Genomic DNA, 20386 nt, shown 5'->3' with positions numbered 1-20386 from the left:
TGCCCGACGTGTTGTGGACGTAATATGGCCTTTGTTTACATTAGCAAGCATCGCTAACACTCAGAGCTAACCTGTACTGTAGAGCACATGTGTAAAGAAGCAGGAAATAAAAAGGAACTCACCTTGTGGTAAACCAGCAAGAGAGAAAGCCTTTGAGCTCCATACTGTTTCAGAAATAATCCTTGATAATCCATGATATGGCGTTTCATCACCGCAGTATTTAGTTTAGACAGTAGCTGCCCGTCCCGCATGAGCTCAGCCCCCTCCTTTTTTTTTTTTTAAAGCTTTATACCCGGAATCAGTACTTTTGAAACAGGAAGTGAAATAGAGGGCTATGAGGCATGGCTAGAATGGGTGATCTGTTTGGTATTTTTGAGCAAACAACTTCATACACATGTTTTTTATATATTTTTATATATCTGAGACCTATGCTATTGCCTAAAAATAGCATGATAGGTCCACTTTAAGAAACAAAAACATGAAATACATGTACTACCATATAGTACTACAAATGAACAATTATTTATATTTATGTTACATGCATATGTTCAAATCATATTCTTATCACACAAAGCACAATTACAATTGTAATACTTTGGCCTATACAAACAGTGAAAATCACCTGTTGGGAAATAAAAATACATTTGTTAGAAAATGATAATTTATCAATAACTGATATAATATACATTCAGTCATAATCATTCAACATATTTTCTATCCTTGGTTTTTCGCCTATTGCACAGTACAGGTTGTGCATATGTAATTTCACATTATGTGTATTGATTGATTAAATATTAGACCTATTGATGACAACTCAGTATAATGAAACAATGCTTATCTGGTGTTGCTACTACTACTCCTACTATACATTATATACAAGCTAAGAGTTCAAAATAAAAGATTATATATTTTATCTCACATTTTTTCCCATGATATGTTTCTTGGTATTTCTTTCTGGCTTGATAAAAAGTATGTAACATTTAGGAGCAAAAATGCTAATTAACAGGCCAAATGCTGAGGATAAAATTGCAAATATTTCAACAGCTACGGTGAACTTCCCCGGAGAGCTGACATATGCTGGGATAAAGGTGATCCAGACAGCACAGAATATCAGCATGCTGAAGGTGATATACTTAGCTTCATTAAAATTATCTGGCAATTTTCTTGCTAGAAATGCCAGGACCAAACAAATTATTGCAAGGATCCCTATGTACCCAATCACTGCATAGAAAGCAGCCTCAGAGCCTGTGTTACATTCTAAAACTATCTTTTTATTGCTGTATCTGAAAACCATGTCTGGGAAAGGTGGGTTTAACTTAAGCCACAACACACATATTACAATCTGAATCAGAGTGCAGGAAAAAACTATGATCCTTTGCTGTACAGGACCAAACTTTCCTGCTAATTTGTTGCCAGGAAATGTGGCTTTAAAAGCTGTTACAACAACAATAGTTTTTCCCATGACACAGGACATACAAAGTGCAAACGTCACACCAAAAGCTGTGTGGCGCAGCATGCATGTCCAGACTGTAGGTCTGCCGATGAAAGTGAGGGGACAGAGAAAACACAAAAAGAGAGAAAACAACAGGAAACAGCTCAGCTCAGAGTTGCTGGCCTTTATCACAGGAGTCTCTCTGAAGTGGATAAAGACCGTCATGGAAGCCAGCGACAGGGAGGCCCCAAGCAGGGATACAACAGTTAAAGCCATTCCCATCGGCTCTTGGTATGTAAGGAACTCAATTATTTTAGGAATGCACTCATCTTTCCTCTCATTGGACCAGTATTCCTGTGTACAGGGTGTGCAGTCAGCTCTACCTGTTGATCACAAACAGAAAGAATCAGTTATGTGTTTGGATGTTACATTTCTCAAAAATGGTATAATCATTTTATAAAAAATGCAAATGTTATATATATAAAAGCAACTTAATTCAAATTGATGCAGTGACTCTTACAATGATATAGGATACTCTAAACATTAATTATGCGTCTGATACCTGTTGAGTTGGCTATAGTTCCATCAGCACATGGAATGCAGTCAAAGCAGCAGCGGGGTTTTCCTTTTATTTGAGCTTTTCTTGTTCCGGCTGGACAAACATTAGAGCACACAGACTTCGGAACCTGATGGAAGAAAACGTTTGAAAATGTATTATGGACTTGATCTCAAACACAATCGCTAAGCCTGTTGCCATAAGATACAATTATTTTACCATTTTCCCTTTCCTCCACACAATTCTTTCCTCCTGAATGCTGAGCTCCTTATCAGCAGCAGAGGAAAAATGACCCACTGTGACATGTTGCACCTGCCCATTTTTCAGCTGCCAGTTAATCAGGTCATAAGAAGCAGGAGGATCACCATTCTTATCAAAAAACACATTATCCCCAAACTGATTGATAACATTCACCCTTTGAAGGTGATCCGTGACCTTAGAAAGTGAACAGAATTATTGATAAATATGTATCATTCTTATTGACAACAGCATTTCTATGCAGATACAGTATAATGATTGTATATTTGCAAGAGGGTGGCTGTCTCTTCTTCTCACCTCTTTGGGCTGAATTTCTGATGTATTCAAACATGGCCTCACTGATCTTTCTCGGACAGATTGGCAGAATACCAACTGATGTAGCGCATGTGCAACGGCATAAACTGCTTTATACACATTATAGGACACTCTTAGCTGTGTGACATTGAAGAACAAATCCTTGGAATTCAATAATGTCTCATAGCCTGTGCAAATTTCATTTGTTGAATCAGTTACTGCGTCTTCCCCGGGTAAAACAGGTCGACAGCCCACAATAGTCTCCCAGAAATCCTTTACAAAGGCGTCACTTGGATCGTCATAAGGGTTAATGCCTGTAAGGAATTGTCGTAGGTTTGGAATAGCCATCTTGTTCACAACAAATCCTAGGGCTCCACCAAACGCTTGGTAGATTTCATGGGTGGAGGGTTGACTTGCTGTTATCCAGGCCTCGCTGCCAATCCACTGTATTCCTGTAATGTTCTGTTTTACAACCTCTTTCATCAGAGGGTAAAAGTCACTCTCTGAAACAAAAGCAAGAATGACTTTGACAGTCGACTGCTTGATCATTTCCACAACCTCCAGAATTTTATCCAGACTGTATGTACGTTTAATTTTCCCAACAAATGCAATACAAACCCCAAGCTTTTTAACTTCTTCAGTAAAAGCCAGGATTCCATTTAGCGAGTAGTCATTGTCTGACTCTATGGCACCAATCCACTGCCAGCCAAAGTGTTTCACCAGTGCTGCCAAAGCTTTTGCCTGGAAGTAGTCGCTGGGGATTGTCCGAAAGAAAGTTGGATATTTAGCTCTGTCACTCAGACAGGCACATGTTGAGAAGTAACTCACCTAAAAAGAACACCAACAGTCTGAACAAAATGCCAAAAGACAAGCACTACACAAACATTAAATATCACAGAATACTAACATAGTAAACATATCATTTATTCTCTTACTATTGGTACTTGAAATGGCCCAAGAGCTCCAGCTATAGCTAAAGACTGAGACGATCCTGCCTCTGCTATGAGGGCAGATATAGCTGGAGGACATGATGAATTCATTTCTGTGTCCTCTGTTCCACTAGCCAGTGTTAGTGCAGCACGTAAAGTATTTGTGGGAGATGAACAAGAGTTAAGGATCCTATAGCCGAGAGATATGTTTGGCAGGAGAGCAGGATCTTTGTTTATTTCTTCAATCGCAAATATCATTACTTGAGTCCATCGAAAAGCTCGCAGGTCAAATCTAAAGAGATTTTAGAGATTTAAATAGATTGTGAAAATCCAGAGCTGCAGCTGTACATGTGCAAAGACATTTGTAAGATACAAGTAGAAAGCTAGCAGGATGAAATAAATCAGAATTGATTACAACTTACCCTGCACACTTCACTCCAGGTGGCTCGCTCGTGAACATTGAAGTGCTCATTATATCTTTGTTGAATACTGGGAAAATACCCCCAATCATTATATCTCCTTGCTTAAACAAACCGGGCATGTCAAACCTGTTGAAACGTTCACAGCCAGAAACCCTGTTCAGGTAAAACAAATACAGAGCTAAAATCCTAGCTATCAACATCTTATGCATGTTTGCTTGAAATCATTTGATGGGGAAAAATACATGCTCCTATAACAACTGCATCTGATAAAGGCGACTCTGCATGCTCTCTTTTCATAAAAGGTTAATTTATTTCCCACAGGGCTCAGCAATCATAACGCAGCCTACACACGGCGGCGTGCGTTGCCGCTTGGCGGTGGGCGTGTCTTGAGCTTGGGGAGTTTACGCGAGCAACGCGACCAACAACCAATCACATGAATCTCCCGTGTCTCTCCCCAAGGGCTGGAAAATTGAAGAAGTGACCAGAAAGTCGGGTTTGTCAGCTGGAAAAAGCGATGTCTATTATTTTAGGTACTAAACGAACGGGGGCTTGCAAAACGTTTAGCTGCTGCAGGACACAAGAGTTTGCGGAAACAAGACAGGAGTTGATAATTGGAAGGGGGGGTCTTTGTAAAGTTTGTGATGGGAAGGGGGGGGGGTTTCTGTTTGCAGCGGGGTAAAAAGGCTTTAAAAAGGCTCCCGTGTATGAATCTCACCATGGACATTAATGTCTAAAAAGCGATTTTTTATTAATGTCTATGGTGCTATTTTATGCAACATTGCATGGTGGCTAAATATACTGTCTATGCCTGCTGTCCATTCAAACGAAGTACACTGGATATAAACTCCCCAAACAGGCGAAAACCTACCAGTTTCACCCACTGTCTCTGCCACCTCCCTCCATGCCTGGCTCCTCCGGTTTGTATCCCGGTAGGTGAACAGGGACTGAAAGCACCGGGTGATTCCCTACCGCTACGATTATTTTCTCCTCCATTTTTTGGCATATGAGGAAATGAACTGCGGTCTGGCTCTCCCAGCATACACGCGGTTTGATTGGCTAGCGCTTGAACTGTCAGATTTGCATACGCGGGATTTGATTGGCTGCCGCCTCCGCCTCAGCTTCAAAAGAAGAACATTGCTCTACTTTTGCAGCGAGCACCGCGAGAAAAGCTACGCTTTGCTCCCAGAATGCAGTTCGGCGAATCGTGACGTCACCCCATTCAAAGTGAATGGGCAGAAGCGTTGAAGCGTCAACGCACGCCGCCGTGTGTTGGGGCCGTAACTGGTTAAGATTAGAACAACAGGGAAAGGTGACGGCTATATTCAGGACACACACTATGCAAGCTACAGTATCATGCACATACCAAACAATATAGCATACCCCAATTCCAATAAGATTTACATTTTTGTTTCATGTTACAGGCTAGTCAAATGCCAGCAAACTGCTCAGCACTCAAACAGTGTGGTAAAGTATTGGGACATATAGCTCTATATGACACACACACACACACACACACAGGTCATTATGTTCCCCAGAGAAAGGGTTCTTGCTAAAATGTATAATATATGTATTTTAATAATTGTTGTACTTGTACTAACCCTGTTCAGTGAACCGATTGTTTAGTAAATAGCAGTAAAGTTCCAAAGTAGTTGTGAATGGTCTGATTTGTCAGCAGTAACATATCATTGAATTCTCAGGAGTTGAACACACGACTTCTGCGGCAGATTTCCCTTTTTTTTCCAACCCAAGGGACAATTGGTGATTGATTCAGTTGCCTGTATGTGTATTCAGCAGTGATGGTTTAATAACGTTTTACAGATTACTGAACTGTTTTAAATAAACAGTACAGAACCAGGTCCATCCGTTTTATGTCCTTAATAGAGTCAAAACAGTGGCATCTGCTGGGAAACACTGGATCCTATGTCTGGGATCACATTAAAACAGACACCTTGTTAAATAATTTCACAACTGTCATCTTTAATATCTAACTCAATAGCTTGAATATTTCATGTTTGGGACAGGTATTAATTTTTATTTTTGGATTATTCATAAATGCACGGCGTTAACTGTAATTACACATTGATTACTTTATTTGGGCGGTACCCTCAGATTAATGTGTGCACACTGCAGTTTATAAATCAGCTGAGTCCTGAAACATACTGCTAACGTTACCAGAAAGGGAAGCTATTCCTTGAATATTCAGCAATGGCAATGCTAGCTGCAAAGCTTCTTATGTTTCCTTTTCTATCTCAGGGCCAACATTGTTTAGCTGCTGGCCTGGATAACTGTGTTTTCTTGGGGGAAGAGGGGAAAACAGTCTGTACGAAGAAGGAGATGTCGTTATAGGGGGTTTATTCCCTTTACACTATAGCCCTGTGTCTTCCCTTCCAAAATACAAAACAAAACCGATGCCTATTATGTATAAGTAGTGAGTGAATATTTGATTGTTTGTTGACTTGTGCAGTACAGATTATTATTATTGTATATGTGTATATGTGATGATTTTAGTGTTAATAAATTGCGTTTGTATTTTTTTGAATAGTACAACATTCAGAATTTTTTTATTTACATTTATAGTCTTCAAGTCTCCCTCAATTGTGTAATTAGGCCCCTTGTTCTGGAAAATGTTGTCCCATTGAATACTTTTAAAGACGGTGGTATTGTTTGTTGAAATGTGATTCTTATTGAACAGATGTAATTCCAGGTCTTAAATAGCACCTCACCAGTGGCAGACCATCCAATATTAATGAATCAGCTTTCTTGGCAGCATTTTGGGAGGAATTGTTTAACAGCAGATTGATTGGTGTCAACCACCTCAACAGATTGCTATGTAAAGGTACAGAGGTTTTAAAAGATGTTTACTCTCCTTATTCAGATGTTACACAGCTAAGAGTGTCATATAATGTTTACAAGTCTGTGTATTTGGTAGCCCATGCTTTGGAAGATATGAGTAACTGCAAAGTCGGACAGGGGCCTTTCCTTAATCGCACTTGCGCAGACTTAAAGAATGTTAAACCTTGGCAGGTGAGACTAATTGTAGCCTAAGCATTTATTTGAATAGTAAAAAGTCAAATGCACTATAGTTTGTGTTTAGATAACCTATTTCCGTTCCTCCCTCAGCTCATTCACTACATGTTGTACACATTTCTCTGCACTTGGGGAGAAAGTCAATTTTGATGAAAATGGTGACCCCATTGCTTATTATGATCTCATGAACTGGCAAAGGAGGCCTGACGGTTCTCTACATTTGGTAAAAGCAGGTTTCTATGATGCCTCCACGCCTGATGGACGCAGCCTGGTCATAAATGAGTCAGTGATTCAATGGCCTGTTGGAAAGCAGGTGTGTTCTCTAAAAACAGGCTTGAGACCATGTTCACCTCTTAGGTTGTTGTATGTAGTTTTGATTAACACAACAGCTAATGTGTTCTTATTTGTGTGCAATATGCTTTATTGTTAATCAAGAAGGAGAAAAGGTCACCTTCAAGTTGAAACTGGCATCAATTGCAAATGAATGTTGCAGACATTAACACCATCAATGACCCGATTTTGACTGATATGTTATTGTAATCTGATATTTTGTAGCTGAAGTGATACGCCTTTTAGTCTGTATCAGAATTGGATCCTTGCATAACAACTGTTAGACCCTGCTGAATATGTTTTAAAATGTGTGTCTTTCTGAGTGTTGCCTCTCAGGCTTTCCAGTCTGTGTGCAGTGTCAGTTGTCCTCCAGGTTCCCGCATTGCCAGGAGAAAGGGGGAACCCATCTGCTGATTTGACTGTGTCCCCTGTGCTGAGGGAGAAGTCAGTAATAATACTGGTGAGTTGGTGTTCTGGCTGTTATCACCTTTTCTCCTTTCTTGACGCATGTTTCTGAAAGTGACTTCTTTAAACTAAAAAAGCTTTATTTTCTACCCGCCTACAGATTCTTTAGAGTGCTCACGCTGCTCAGAGGACACGTGGCCCAATAAAGCCAGAGATCTTTGCATTCCAAAGACTATTGAGTACTTGTCTTACCATGAGTTAATGGGTATTGTGCTGTGTGTTGTATCTGTACTCGGAGCTTGTGTTTCCCTCTCCATCCTTGCCATATTCTTCAAGTACAAAGAAACACCATTGGTTCGTGCCAACAATATGGAACTAAGCTTCCTTCTCTTGGTGTTTCTTGCTGTGTGCTTCCTTGTTGGCCTGTTGTTTATTGGTGAGCCTTCAGACTGGCTTTGCCGTATCAGGTACCCAGCGTTTGGGATCAGTTTTGCCCTCTGCATTTCATGCCTCCTGGCCAAGACAGTAGTGGTCCTAATGGCTGTCAGGTCTACACTGCCAGTAAGTAATGACATGAAGTGGTTTGGACCCACGCAACAGAGAGCCAGTGTGCTTTTAGTCAATTTTGAAAATGTAAATGTCGAATTCAAATCAACATCCTCTTTTTCCCTCCACTCAGGTTATAATCTGTCTTATCTGGCTGCTCACCAGTCCACCTCATGCCAACAACAACAACACAGATCACAGTGCTGTCATCATCATCGAGTGTGTGACTGGCTCAGAGATTGGCTTTTGGTGTTTTCTTGGATACATCAGCATCTTGGCCTGCATGTGCCTCCTAATGGCATTTTTTGCTCGAAAGCTGCCTGACAATTTCAATGAGGCAAAGTTCATCACCTTCAGCATGTTGATATTCTTCGCAGTGTGGATTACATTTATTCCAGTTTATGTGAGCACAGCTGGGAAATATACTGTGGCCGTCCATATTTTTGCTATTTTAGCCTCAGTTTTTAGTGTCCTTTTTGCATTTTTGCTCCAAAGTGCTTCATCATAGTACTGGAACCAGAAAAAAACAGCAAGAAAAATATGATGCAAAGATAAATATTAACTGTACGTGTATGTGTTGCTAAAATTGTACATGTATAAGTAACCGATTTCAAACAAATATATCTCTATTGTCAGAGAACTTAAGATTCATGCTGGAAATAAAATAAGGCAAACCCTGCTTAAGTACTTTTGCCCCAATGGTTAATATCTGATATCATAATGATCCCAATATTGACAGTTTTTGAAGTTATTGTTGCGTATATTTGAACTGCAATTTGATTTATAATTTAAATGTTATAATTGATTAGATTGTTAGAATAAGGGGAGCACATCTCATCCATGGTTAAGAGTCATATTTATGTATTGTAATTTTCATTGAACCAAATACAGTAAATTATTTAAGTGAGGACAGAAGTACATTTTTATTTCTGTACAATGTTCAAATAGAAAATATGTTTATTTTAATTATGATTGGAAATAAAACACAAATACTACCAGAGCCAGATGTCTGATTTTTGTTTATTTACAAATATACTTAAGAAAAGAAAACATGAAATAGATGTACTACCATATAGTACTACAAATGAACAATTATTTATATTTAGGTTAGATGCATATGTTCAAATCATATTCTTATCACACAAAGCACAATTACAATCGTATATTTACACAATACTTTGGCCTATACAAACAGTGAAAATCATCTGTTGGGAAATAAAAATACATTTGTTAGAAAATTATAATTGATCAATGCATTCAGTGATAATCATTCAACATATTTTCTATCCTTGGCTTTTCTCCTATTGTACAGTACAGGTTGTGCATATGTAATTTCCAACCCACTCTCTTCAGTCTGCGTACAAATGACACGACTTTACACATTGGAAACGCGTGCAATAGATACGCAGAAGTCCTATTTTGCGTGCATATGATACGCTAACCATTCCCATTGAGATCTGAGGCCGAGTTTTGCGTGCATATGATACGCCACGTTTTGTCTGTCGGGTCTTGGTAGACCGGAAGCTGTGTGGTTCATAAAAACATGTTCTTACTCAATACCAAGCCACGATTATTGTCTTTATTTTAAATCGTATAATGTCTGACTTTTTTTGCCGTCTGTGAGGAAAAGAAATAGGGCTCAGAGCTTCAGAATAATGAAATCTGTATTTTTTTAAATATTTGTTTCCTTCTAATTTGTTATTCTTTTCTAAATAACACACTGTTATTTACTCTACAATAGTAGAGTAGTTTGTTTTTGTTTTTATTTATTCGTTTGATTCTATAATCTTGGAATTTTTAGCATGCTTTTTAGCCGTAAATAAAGTCACCGGAAACAGATGTAGATGGTAAACTGATTACCCAAGATCCTCAGCTTGAAGCTCGGGATGTTTTAGCCGCAATGCACATTGTGATATGGTGTTAATACGATATGATATCCGAAAAAAAAATCAGAGTTTAGGATGGCCGAAGACACTACACTACCCATAATCCCCAGTTACCGTTTGGGACTACAGTCCCGTTGACAAACCCTGTGATTAATCTTCAAGCTCTGGGATTGGATGTTGGAGTGGCAGTGAGCCAAGGTTACGCCAAACAGCTCTTTGAAATGGAACGAAACCACGGCAGACCATCCAAAACTGGACTCGAACGTCCCCCCAGAACTACACATGCTGGTTATTGTGTTTCGCAACATGTTCTACTATGGCACGTCTCTACTGGGAATTGCAGTTTTAAAAGACGTTTTCGTTTTTCCCAAAATTAGAAGTTGACTAGTTGAGTAAACTGTGTACACCCCTGGAGGTTTAGGCGATAGGAAACAAATTGGTGTGTACAAATATAAAACATGTAATTAATAAATGGGTGAAAATCGCTTGTGTCCATAATGGGCAGCATTAATATATACCCACATGACAGCTCATTGTTACTTTGTAATTCTACTCCACTACAATTCAGAGGTTAACCTGGTATTTTTGCTCCACTACATTTATGTTAGTTACTTTGCAGATTCTGATTGATGATGTGAAATATAAACAACCCTTAAAGAAGACTTTAGTTACACCTGAGTAAAATTCAGGGAAAGGTGATTGTCAAGTGCCAACAATCAGGAGAGATATTTGATAGTTGGTGCTTGAGAAGACTAAACATTTATCTGCAGATCTCTATAAATTATATTCATTACTCGTTATTCTCTACTAATAGTTAATTAAAAACTGTATATAATGGCTATTTTGCACATCCCTTTCAAGATTTCAAGATTTTCAAAGGTTTATTGACATATCATATACACAACTACGGTGTAGTTATGCAATGAATGAAAAACTTGGGTCACAGGTTCCTCAACAGTGCATTACAAGACATCTATCAATGTGTGTGTATACCTCCACCATTAAACTGTCAAATTCTGCACATTGCTTATACTATACATACATAAGAGTATAATTAATGTGTATAATATCAGTTAAAATAAGTGCTTCAACATAGTTAACATTGCAGGAAAGCAATATATTAGACGTTAAGTACCTTGTCAGGCTTAATATTTATGTGTAGATACCCCCAAAGCTTTTTTCTTATTTGAAAGAAGACCTTCACCTAAAGTATTCTTTAATCTGTTAATAAAGGTTAATTAGTTTGTCTGTTTTGCACATCCTCATATTAATATCTTTGTACATCCGGCACCAAACTGTTGTATTGTAGAGATCAATAACAGTATCTTCTTGATTTTTTATATTCTATATTTCTATTATTGACCTTCTACGTTCACCCTATGAAAGTATGTACTCTTAATATTTTTTTCATCAAATAACATTATTCAACAAAAATAACATTATTCAACAAAAATAATTAAATAACGTGCTTTAACCACTAGGCGGTGCACACAAGGTACAGATGGGGCATCTTATTTCAGACTCCAGCATACAGCTTCCTGCCTACTACCAGCCAGTTACCTGCCTAAGACCTGCCAAAGACCAGTATCTAGGAATGTTAAGCCTTCCCACTATTTTCCAAGAGGGCGTTGCCAGATTTTCAATTTCAGGATTTAACCAGGAGATGGCGCTATATATTAAATAACTATGGCCAAACTAAGACTTAGTTTTTCACAAGAGAAAATGCAGATATTATATAAAAAACTAAAGTTAAAATCTTGTTTTTAATGCCCCAAGAGCAATAAATCACCGACCCCCCTCTGAGTGAATACCTGTTAACTTAACATCTTGTCACAAGCTTTTTGGAAGAAAAGACTGACCCAAGATATCTTGGTTTGATTTGGAGAAGGCTTTTAAAGCCTATTGTATACTAACTCTTCCCGTCAAGAATATGAATAGAACTTAGATAGATCACTTTACATTTCTGCGAATGAATAGCTTAGCTACTTGGCACTAAGATTACAGATATGTCTACCCTTTCTTTTCAGAGTGTAATATCTGCATTTTCTCTTTTGGTTTGAATAGGAGAAGGGCAATGGTTATCGATGGTGCTTTTAAAGCCTATTGTATACGAACTGTGTGATTTATATTGCTTTTCAAATGCATATAAGCCCCCCATTTACACTGCACTTCCCGTCAAGAATATGAATAGCACTTAGTTAGATCACTTTACAGATCAGGTTGGACCAGCCCTGTCGCTACTCTCTGCAGGTCCGCTCCATTTCCTACTGCAGATCAAAAAAAGCTAAAAATATGTATTTCTTAATAAACTAAATAGGCCACCATTGGTAGCAGTTCTCATTATATACTTCTCAGTAACTGCTCCCCTTAAATTAAATGTAAACGTTCACCATCCCCCACCCCCCTACTGTATGTTGATTTTTGACATGTAAATGGGTAACTACCCCCCTCTGAGTGAATACCTGTTGTACCTGTCCGGGGCTAAGTCCATAGGACGATGCTCTGATGTCATCACCCTCGCACATTTGTCATATGTTTACAAAAAACGATGTTAACACTTTCTCGTTCTTAATATATGCTATATTTAGGGTTGATATGTGTTGAATTTACTTTAAAATAGCAGATCACTGTGATTCGGCTTAGTGAACGTGTGTCTCTTCTCCACGGCTCCTCCGTGCAGAGAGGCCCCCCCCCCCGTTGACAATTCACGAGCGTCTAACTCTCTCCCCCCTCCCCCGTCGCACCTTCTAACAGAACCCCCCCCACATATCAAATCCCAATTTAACTGCTCTGGAGCAGAAATGAAAGAGTTTTAAAAATGTTTACGTTTTGGTAAGTTTTTAGGGAAATGTTGTAATATTGCAACGTTGGCCTTAGGTGGGAGCAGAATTTCTGTATTTCTACTCACATTGTCTGAATAAATATATTGAACAACTAAGGGTTCATTTGCAGGATTGATTGCTTACTTAGCCCTATATCAGTATATAGCATGAATAATAATTACACATCACTCATATTTGTTATGAATAATCATTTATCATTTATTAAATAGTAAGTTGCTTTGGATAAAAGCGTCAGCTAAATGCAATTTATGAAAGCCTCACTCAGGATTTTTTTAACAAGTGTTTTTCGACAATGTCAATTTCACTTTCCACTATGTCCACCATTGTTTTTCACAACCAATGGCAGAATTTTATTGAGGCCTGTAATTAGTCAACTACAGGTCTCTTGGGTCAGTCTTTTCTTCCAAAAAGCTTGTGACAAGATGTTAAGTTAACAGGTATTCACTCAGAGGGGGGTCGGTGATTTATTGCTCCTGGGGCAAAATATTCTGAAAGCCAAGACTTTGTTTATTTGAAATCAGATGAAAACAAACTGTAACGGACCCATTTTATTCATATTCTGAGTCATAAAGACTTTATTTAAAATAAAAATTGCGACTGAGGTGCCTGTTCTAAACGAACTATTACAGCTGTTATAAAGCATTAAATAAAAAGTCAAGAAAGAGATAAGGAGGAGAAAAGGTTTAAGGAAGTAAGCAAGGAATACAGAATGTCGAAATCCTCTGTTTTCACGCGATGCCGAACATTGGACGGCGGTCCCCCAATCTACACAGCGGGAGAAAGAATATCATAAAGCAGATCGGAGGAGACATCACGATCTTCCCACATTAGTGCAATTCACCTATACTTAACCCCAAATAAAAGAACCCAATAAAAACAGTTGTTAAATAATAGTGAAGTCACGTTGTAATAATAACATCTCTCGGTTTTCTGCTTTGCCTAAAGCCACTGTGTCAAGTGTCTAGTGACTATTTCTCTTAGCGGATGCATGTCAATTTAAATCAATACATACAACTATTTTTTAAATCAATAAAAACATTTTCTAAATCCATAAAAGCATTTCAATTAAGATTGGGAGTCATGTCGTTACTTTGTTGAGAATGTGGCCATGTAATAAACGGGATAATTTGCAGCGACTTGGTCATTGTGGGGAAAAATAACACCCATCCTGATCGTTTCAATGAAGTTGAATACAGAATATTCATATTTGTCAGTGATTTCATGTCAATTCGGCGAACATAAACATCAATGATGATGATTAAATTAGGATTAAAAATCGGGAGAGCCGGCTCGTTCGTTTTTTTTCGACTAAACAACATTATTTTGTTAAATAACAACATGGTGATATTTTGTAAATGATTACATGTCTTATTTAGCACAGACTATGATTCTATCCGTGACATATGGATCTTAACAAAGATCCGCTATACATTAGTCAACCCGGTATCACGGCAAGACGTGAACATGTGACGATCTACCATGCTGGGAGACGTGAATATGTCACGGTTTCGTCCCTTCAAACGTGACAGTTACACGGTATTGTTAACATGGCCCAACCAGTGGAGAAATACCCGGAAGTGCCAAGCAAATGGTCTACCGCGCCTATTGGTCGTTTTTTATTGTCAAAATGAGATGTTTTAAATTTATTTTTTAATCGTCACACTTGATTTCGCCGATTTTCTTGTTGCCCTAGCTGGTCGACACCTCTTTTAGCAGAAACAAAGGCTACATTAATGTATTAAATCGATGTTAATCCATGTGTGTGGATCATAGACTGGTGTGGATGTGGAATTAACGGACGTGACGTTGTGCGATTGCGTTGCCAGGCAACGCAATTTACAAACTCTTCAACTACAACCCTAATTATATTTTAAAACATTTTAGAAGGCCTCACGAAATACTTTAATGTAAATTAAAATGTAAATGTGAAGGGATGTGTGTAATGTGGTGATTGACATTATTCACCCACGGATCTATGGGTTGGGGGTATTGTTCCGCACGGACATTTTAGTTAACCGGACTTACTGTTGATGTGAAATCTGAATTTGTTTTTTAAATAAAATAATACTTTATTCCGAGTTTGCTTGCTTTTCTGTTTGGAGGTCATCACATAACGGCATTGTAATACACGGTTCGGCTGCATTAAATATTACATATCTGCCGTAGTTCTGTATTTATAGAGCCCTGATGAGAAGACTTCTGGACAAACAGGAAGCACTGCCGCCAAAACTGAAAACGTGACGTGGATCATAAATATATCAGCAATTAAACAACATCTTACATTTATTTTCACACAATACGTCTCCTTGCAGTATCAATACTAATTCGGCTGACTTTTATATTTGATCCAATTGGTAGATAGGCTGTATTGACACCATAACGGTGCACAACTGATAGAAAGGCACATCTAGTGGTTAAAGCACGTTATTGAATTTTATTATTTTATTATATTTCACAAAAATGAAACCATCAATAGCAGAAACAGAATTAACTGTAAACCACCCAAAAAAAAAGATCATAAGTGGTTTTGTTTTATATATATTTTAAGGATAATAATAGCAATGTAACACTGTCTATGACACTTACTGTATAACACTGATTTGAAAAACATACAGAAAAAACGAATTCACTGCCCTTAATAAAGTATTTAAATATACATTTCAGGTGTGCTGTTTTGTTTAGATCATTGACATCTGGAGCTCTTTTAATGTCCTTTTTGATTATTGTTACACCAGGTCTTGTCAAAACCTTTATTCCATATTCAATATCCATTACTAAACAAAACAGCAATTCTACTCCACTACAATTCAGAGGTTAACCTGGTATTTTTACTCCACTACATTTATTTTAGTTACTTTGCAGATTCTGATTAATGATGTGAAATATAAACAACCCTTAAATCAGGCTTTACAGATGGAGCCTCTTATTTTGGACCCCATCATACAGCTTCCTGCCGACTGCCAGCCAGTTGCCTGCCTAAGACCTGCCAAAGACCAGTATTCAGGAATGTTAGGCCCTCCCACTATTCTCCAATTTTAGGGGTTTAACCAGGAGATGGCGCTATATATTAAATAACTAAGACTTAGTTTTTCACAATAGAAAATGCAGATATTATATAAAAAACTAAAGTTAAAATCTTGTTTTTAATGCCCCAAGAGCAATAACATCTTGTCACAAGCTTTTTGGAAGAAAAAGACTGACTCAAGAGACCTGTAGTTGACTAATTACAGGCCTCAATAAAGTTCTGCCATTGGTTGTGAAAAACAACGGTGGACATAGTGGAAAGTGAAATTGACATTGTCGAATTTAATAAAAATACAAAATAATGTATCTGTGTACGTGTTTTACTATGTGATCTGCACTTATCAAACATCTAATTAAGGCGAGACACCCCAGGTGAATAGGGTATTTTTTTTAACTTAAAGATATCAGCTAAATATTTCTCCAGTTAATTACTTACAATAAGGCAATTGTTTTTTGTATTACAAGTTTTCTGAAATAGCATGTTTAAATATCCAAATGAACCATTATCTCATGAAATATGCGCATATTTTAACACATTTCAGGAATCGAAATCTGAACTTTGGATAAAGCCAGGATCAAAATTATTGTTTCATTTTGTAGTCATATTAGTATCTAAGGCTTTTACAGAAGGGATTTTGGATATCTCTTGAAAATGAATAGCACTTAGTTAGATCACTTTACAGATCAGGTTGGACCAGCCCTGTCGCTACTCTCTGCATTTCCTACTGCAGATAAAAAAAAAGCTACAAATATGTATTTCTTAATAAACTAAATAGGCCACCATTGGTAGCAGTTCTCATTATATACTTCTCAGTATACTTCCCCCACCCGCCCACTGTTTGTTGCTTTTTGACATGTAAATGGGTAACTACCCCCCTCTGAGTGAATACCTGTTGTACCTGTCCGGGGCTAAGCCCATAGGACGATGCTCTGATGTCATCACCCTCGCACATTGGTCATATGTTTATGAGATCACTGTGATTCACTTCTCCGCGGCTCCTCCGTGCAGAGAGGCCCCCCCCCGTTGACAATTCACGAGCGTCTAACTCTCTCCCCCCTCCCCCGTCGCACCTTCTAACAGAACCCCCCCCCCCCCATATCTGGATTTGGCCCACAGACCTAGAGAGTAGCAAAATACAGTGAGTCCTAAACACAAGTAGTCAGGGTTCATTTATAACGCTTATTTTGATTTATTTTTCTGAAATGATGCTGTATGTTTCACTTTCTGAAAGCGTTAGAATCGCACATGAAAAATATTGAAAGCTGCCAGCTGCCCTCGGCCATGTCTTTGGCGGTGATCCAAGCTTCGGTACCACAGTGGATAAAGTTAGTAATACATTTATAGGCTACTGATCAAATGTCAATACATTACATAAGTCTTATTCTCATTCATACTTAATTTATTTCTTCTTCTGTCAGTATGAACACAAAAAACTAACCGGTATTACATTTCATTCTAAAGTTTACGGTTTAAAAAGGTATTTAAAACAGATAATTAGCTAAGGGTGATGATCTGCGAACACAAACTACAGACTGCTGGAGAAGAGATATCACAGGGGGGGGGTTGGGACACACACATTCCGATGGCCAATTCGTTTTAAACAAAGAGTAGGCTATACTCAACATAGTGGGGTGGGGGCTGGTGAACGGTATGGTCAATGTTTGTAAACACTGTGACATTTTGACTTTATTTGATAATTTCAGTTAAAAACTAACGTTCATATTTCATATTACTGTTTTGCCTGGCTGGACCTGTAATTTACAGGAAAGGAGTGCACGCTACTAAAGAGACACGCTACCATGGAAACCAAACAATGGTGTTGCTGTATTGAAGTCCGAGTGGAAACAGTCATATTTGGAGCGTTATGTTAGAATGAAACAGCGAGGTCGTGACTCACAAAAAAAAGTGTTACTTCACTAACTGTAAGCTTGTCACTCACAGTAACCTACAGTTAACTTAACTGTTGGAAAAGAAAGATTAGGGGGGGAGAGAGCTGTGATGGGCCATTAGGAGTGTGAACACACAGCTAGGACACTTGACACAGTGGCTTTTGGCAAAGCACACAAAGAAAACGAGAGAGATGAGTTATTGTTATTACAACGTGACTTCACTATTATTTAACAACTATTTTTATTGGGTTCTTTTATTTGGGGTTAAGTACATTGTCAGAATAAGTGAGAAATGGATTTAACTTCTGTTAGACAGCTATCATACTGAATAAATATTTATGCAAAAATGTATGGCATTAATAATGTATATCTAATTACATTTAAAAACGTATGGCATTAATAATGTATATCTAATTACATTAACTGTGAATGTCTTTCATTTGATTTAAAATGAAATAAAATTACATAAAACATTTTCCATAAAAAAGTTGATTCAAGAACAAATCAGTACTTTTCTTATATGACTATTATTGCTACATTTGAAAGGTCTTTACCAGCTTTGGAATTATATATATATATATATAGCACCTTCTGCCATCCCATCTCTATATATAATATCTATCCGTGACATATGGATCTTAACAAAGATCCGCTATACATTAGTACCAGATATACTGTACACGGACATTTTAGTGAACCAGACCAGCTGTTTCCGCCGGGTCTTCGCTTCCCGGGCATCACGTTGTTTACAAGTGTGTTCAGATGCTAAATAAAAGTTTAGCTTGTACTTTTGATACCCCGCCTCTCGGCACCACAACATCCAGTTTACTGTATTTCACATGAGCGATGTCGAACATTGAAAAGTCCTTATAAAATCTCTGTTATTAGATCAGTACTTTTCTTATATGACTATTATTGACTTGAACACTGAGAATGTATTTATTAACTTCAGACATTTGAAATATTTGAAATCAGATGAAAACAAACTGTAACGGACCCTGCCGTGTTATCTATGATTACTATGCCTTACTGTACATATCATTTGCAGCGACTTGGTCATTGTGGGGAAAAATAACACCCATCCTGATCGTTTCAATGAAGTTGAATACAGAATATTCATATTTGTCAGTGATTTCATGTCAATTCGGCGAACATAAACATCAATGATGATGATTAAATTAGGATTAAAAATCGGGAGAGCCGGCTCGTTCGTTTTTTCCGACTAAACAACATTATTAACAACAAAGAAGTTGATTTCACATGACTCCAGTGTGGAACCCCACTGCACCCCCTGGTGGATCAATGATCCATTGCAGCTGGCTTCACAATAATTAAATGTATTTATCATGGGGGTGGTATCAAGTCAGACTGGGGGCCGGCCGGCCATCACGGAACGTGCACGAACCGATCACGACCCTCGCACTTTAAACTGTCCAAAATAAGACGCTTCATCTGTAGTTACACCTGAGTAAAATTCAGGGAAAGGTGATTGTCAAGTGCCAACAATCAGGAGAGATATTTGATAGTTGCTGCTTGAGAAGACTAAACATTTATCTGCAGATCCCTATAAAGTATATTCATTACTCGTTATTCTCTACTAATAGTTAATTAAAGACTGTATATAATGGCTATTTTGCATATCCCTTTCAAGATTTCAAGATTTTCTAAGGTTCATTGACATATCATATACACAACTAATTCAATAACGTGCTTTAACCACTAGGCGGTGCACACAAGGTACACACAGCCATAATAACTTTGTATTTTTAGTGTAGGACACTTGTGTATGTATAACATCTGAAGATGTGTAGTTTTATTCATGTTTTCACATAATTGTACAGGATATTGCTATAATATTTCACATGTTTTACTTATAATATCTGATTTGTAAAACATCACAGACAGAAAGGTATATCCGTCATTTAACAGTAAGCTATTGAAATTCTGAATCCATAGATGTGTCTCCCATCACCCAAATCCCCTGACTATTCTCTCAACTCAGTATTTACATTCTTATATTCAAAGAAAATCAGTAATATCTTTAAAAGTCCTTTTATATCAGCTGTGCACCGTTATGATGTATAACGTATTTTTTTTTCGGATTTCACATCAACAGTAAGTCCGGTTAACTAAAATGTCCGTGCGGAACAATACCCCCAACCCATAGATCCGTGGGTGAATAATGTCAATCACCACATTACACACACCCCTTCACATTTACATTTTAATTTACATTAAAGTATTTCGTGAGGCCTTCTAAAATGTTTTTAAATATAATTAGGGTTGTAGTTGAAGAGTTTGTAAATTGCATTGCCTGGCAACGCAATCGCACAACGTCACGTCCGTTAATTCCACATCCACACCAGTCTATGATCCACACACATGGATTAACATCGATTTAATACATTAATGTAGCCTTTGTTTCTGCTAAAAGAGGTGTCGACCAGCTAGGGCAACAAGAAAATCGGCGAAATCAAGTGTGACGATTAAAAAATAAATTAAAAACATCTCATTTTGACAATAAAAACCGACCAATAGGCGCGG

General features: G+C 37.8%; 1 protein-coding gene and 1 pseudogene across 1 annotated transcript; one reads left to right on the top strand and one right to left on the bottom strand.

Annotated features, from left to right (window-relative positions):
• Positions 1–910: 910 nt before the first annotated feature.
• On the bottom strand, positions 911–4010 carry LOC117470442 (extracellular calcium-sensing receptor-like). Its single transcript, XM_034115219.1, has 6 exons — positions 3892–4010; positions 3476–3761; positions 2544–3368; positions 2208–2423; positions 1995–2118; positions 911–1815 (listed from the first exon to the last, which is right to left on the bottom strand). The coding sequence occupies exons 1-6, from the start codon at positions 4008–4010 to the stop codon at positions 911–913; spliced, it is 2475 nt and encodes an 824-aa protein (XP_033971110.1).
• Positions 4011–5321: 1311 nt separating this feature from the next.
• LOC117470575 lies at positions 5322–8754 on the top strand (annotated as a pseudogene).
• Positions 8755–20386: the final 11632 nt, after the last annotated feature.

Source organism: Trematomus bernacchii, unplaced genomic scaffold (genome assembly GCF_902827165.1).
Source record: "Trematomus bernacchii unplaced genomic scaffold, fTreBer1.1, whole genome shotgun sequence".
NCBI lineage: Eukaryota > Metazoa > Chordata > Actinopteri > Perciformes > Nototheniidae > Trematomus > Trematomus bernacchii.
The sequence above is the reverse complement of the archived record's forward strand: the minus strand, read 5'-3'. Positions and strand labels throughout refer to the sequence as shown.

Bases quoted from the DNA above. Each gene is read 5' to 3' on its own strand.
- LOC117470442 (XM_034115219.1), bottom strand. From the start codon at position 4,010: ATGCCCGGTTTGTTTAAGCAAGGAGATATAATGATTGGGGGTATTTTC. The intron at 3,762-3,891 runs GTAAGTTGTAAT...AAATCTCTTTAG, and splicing joins CCTGGAGTGAAGTGTGCAGG to ATTTGACCTGCGAGCTTTTC. The intron at 3,369-3,475 runs GTAAGAGAATAA...TGTTCTTTTTAG, and splicing joins GGCCATTTCAAGTACCAATA to GTGAGTTACTTCTCAACATG.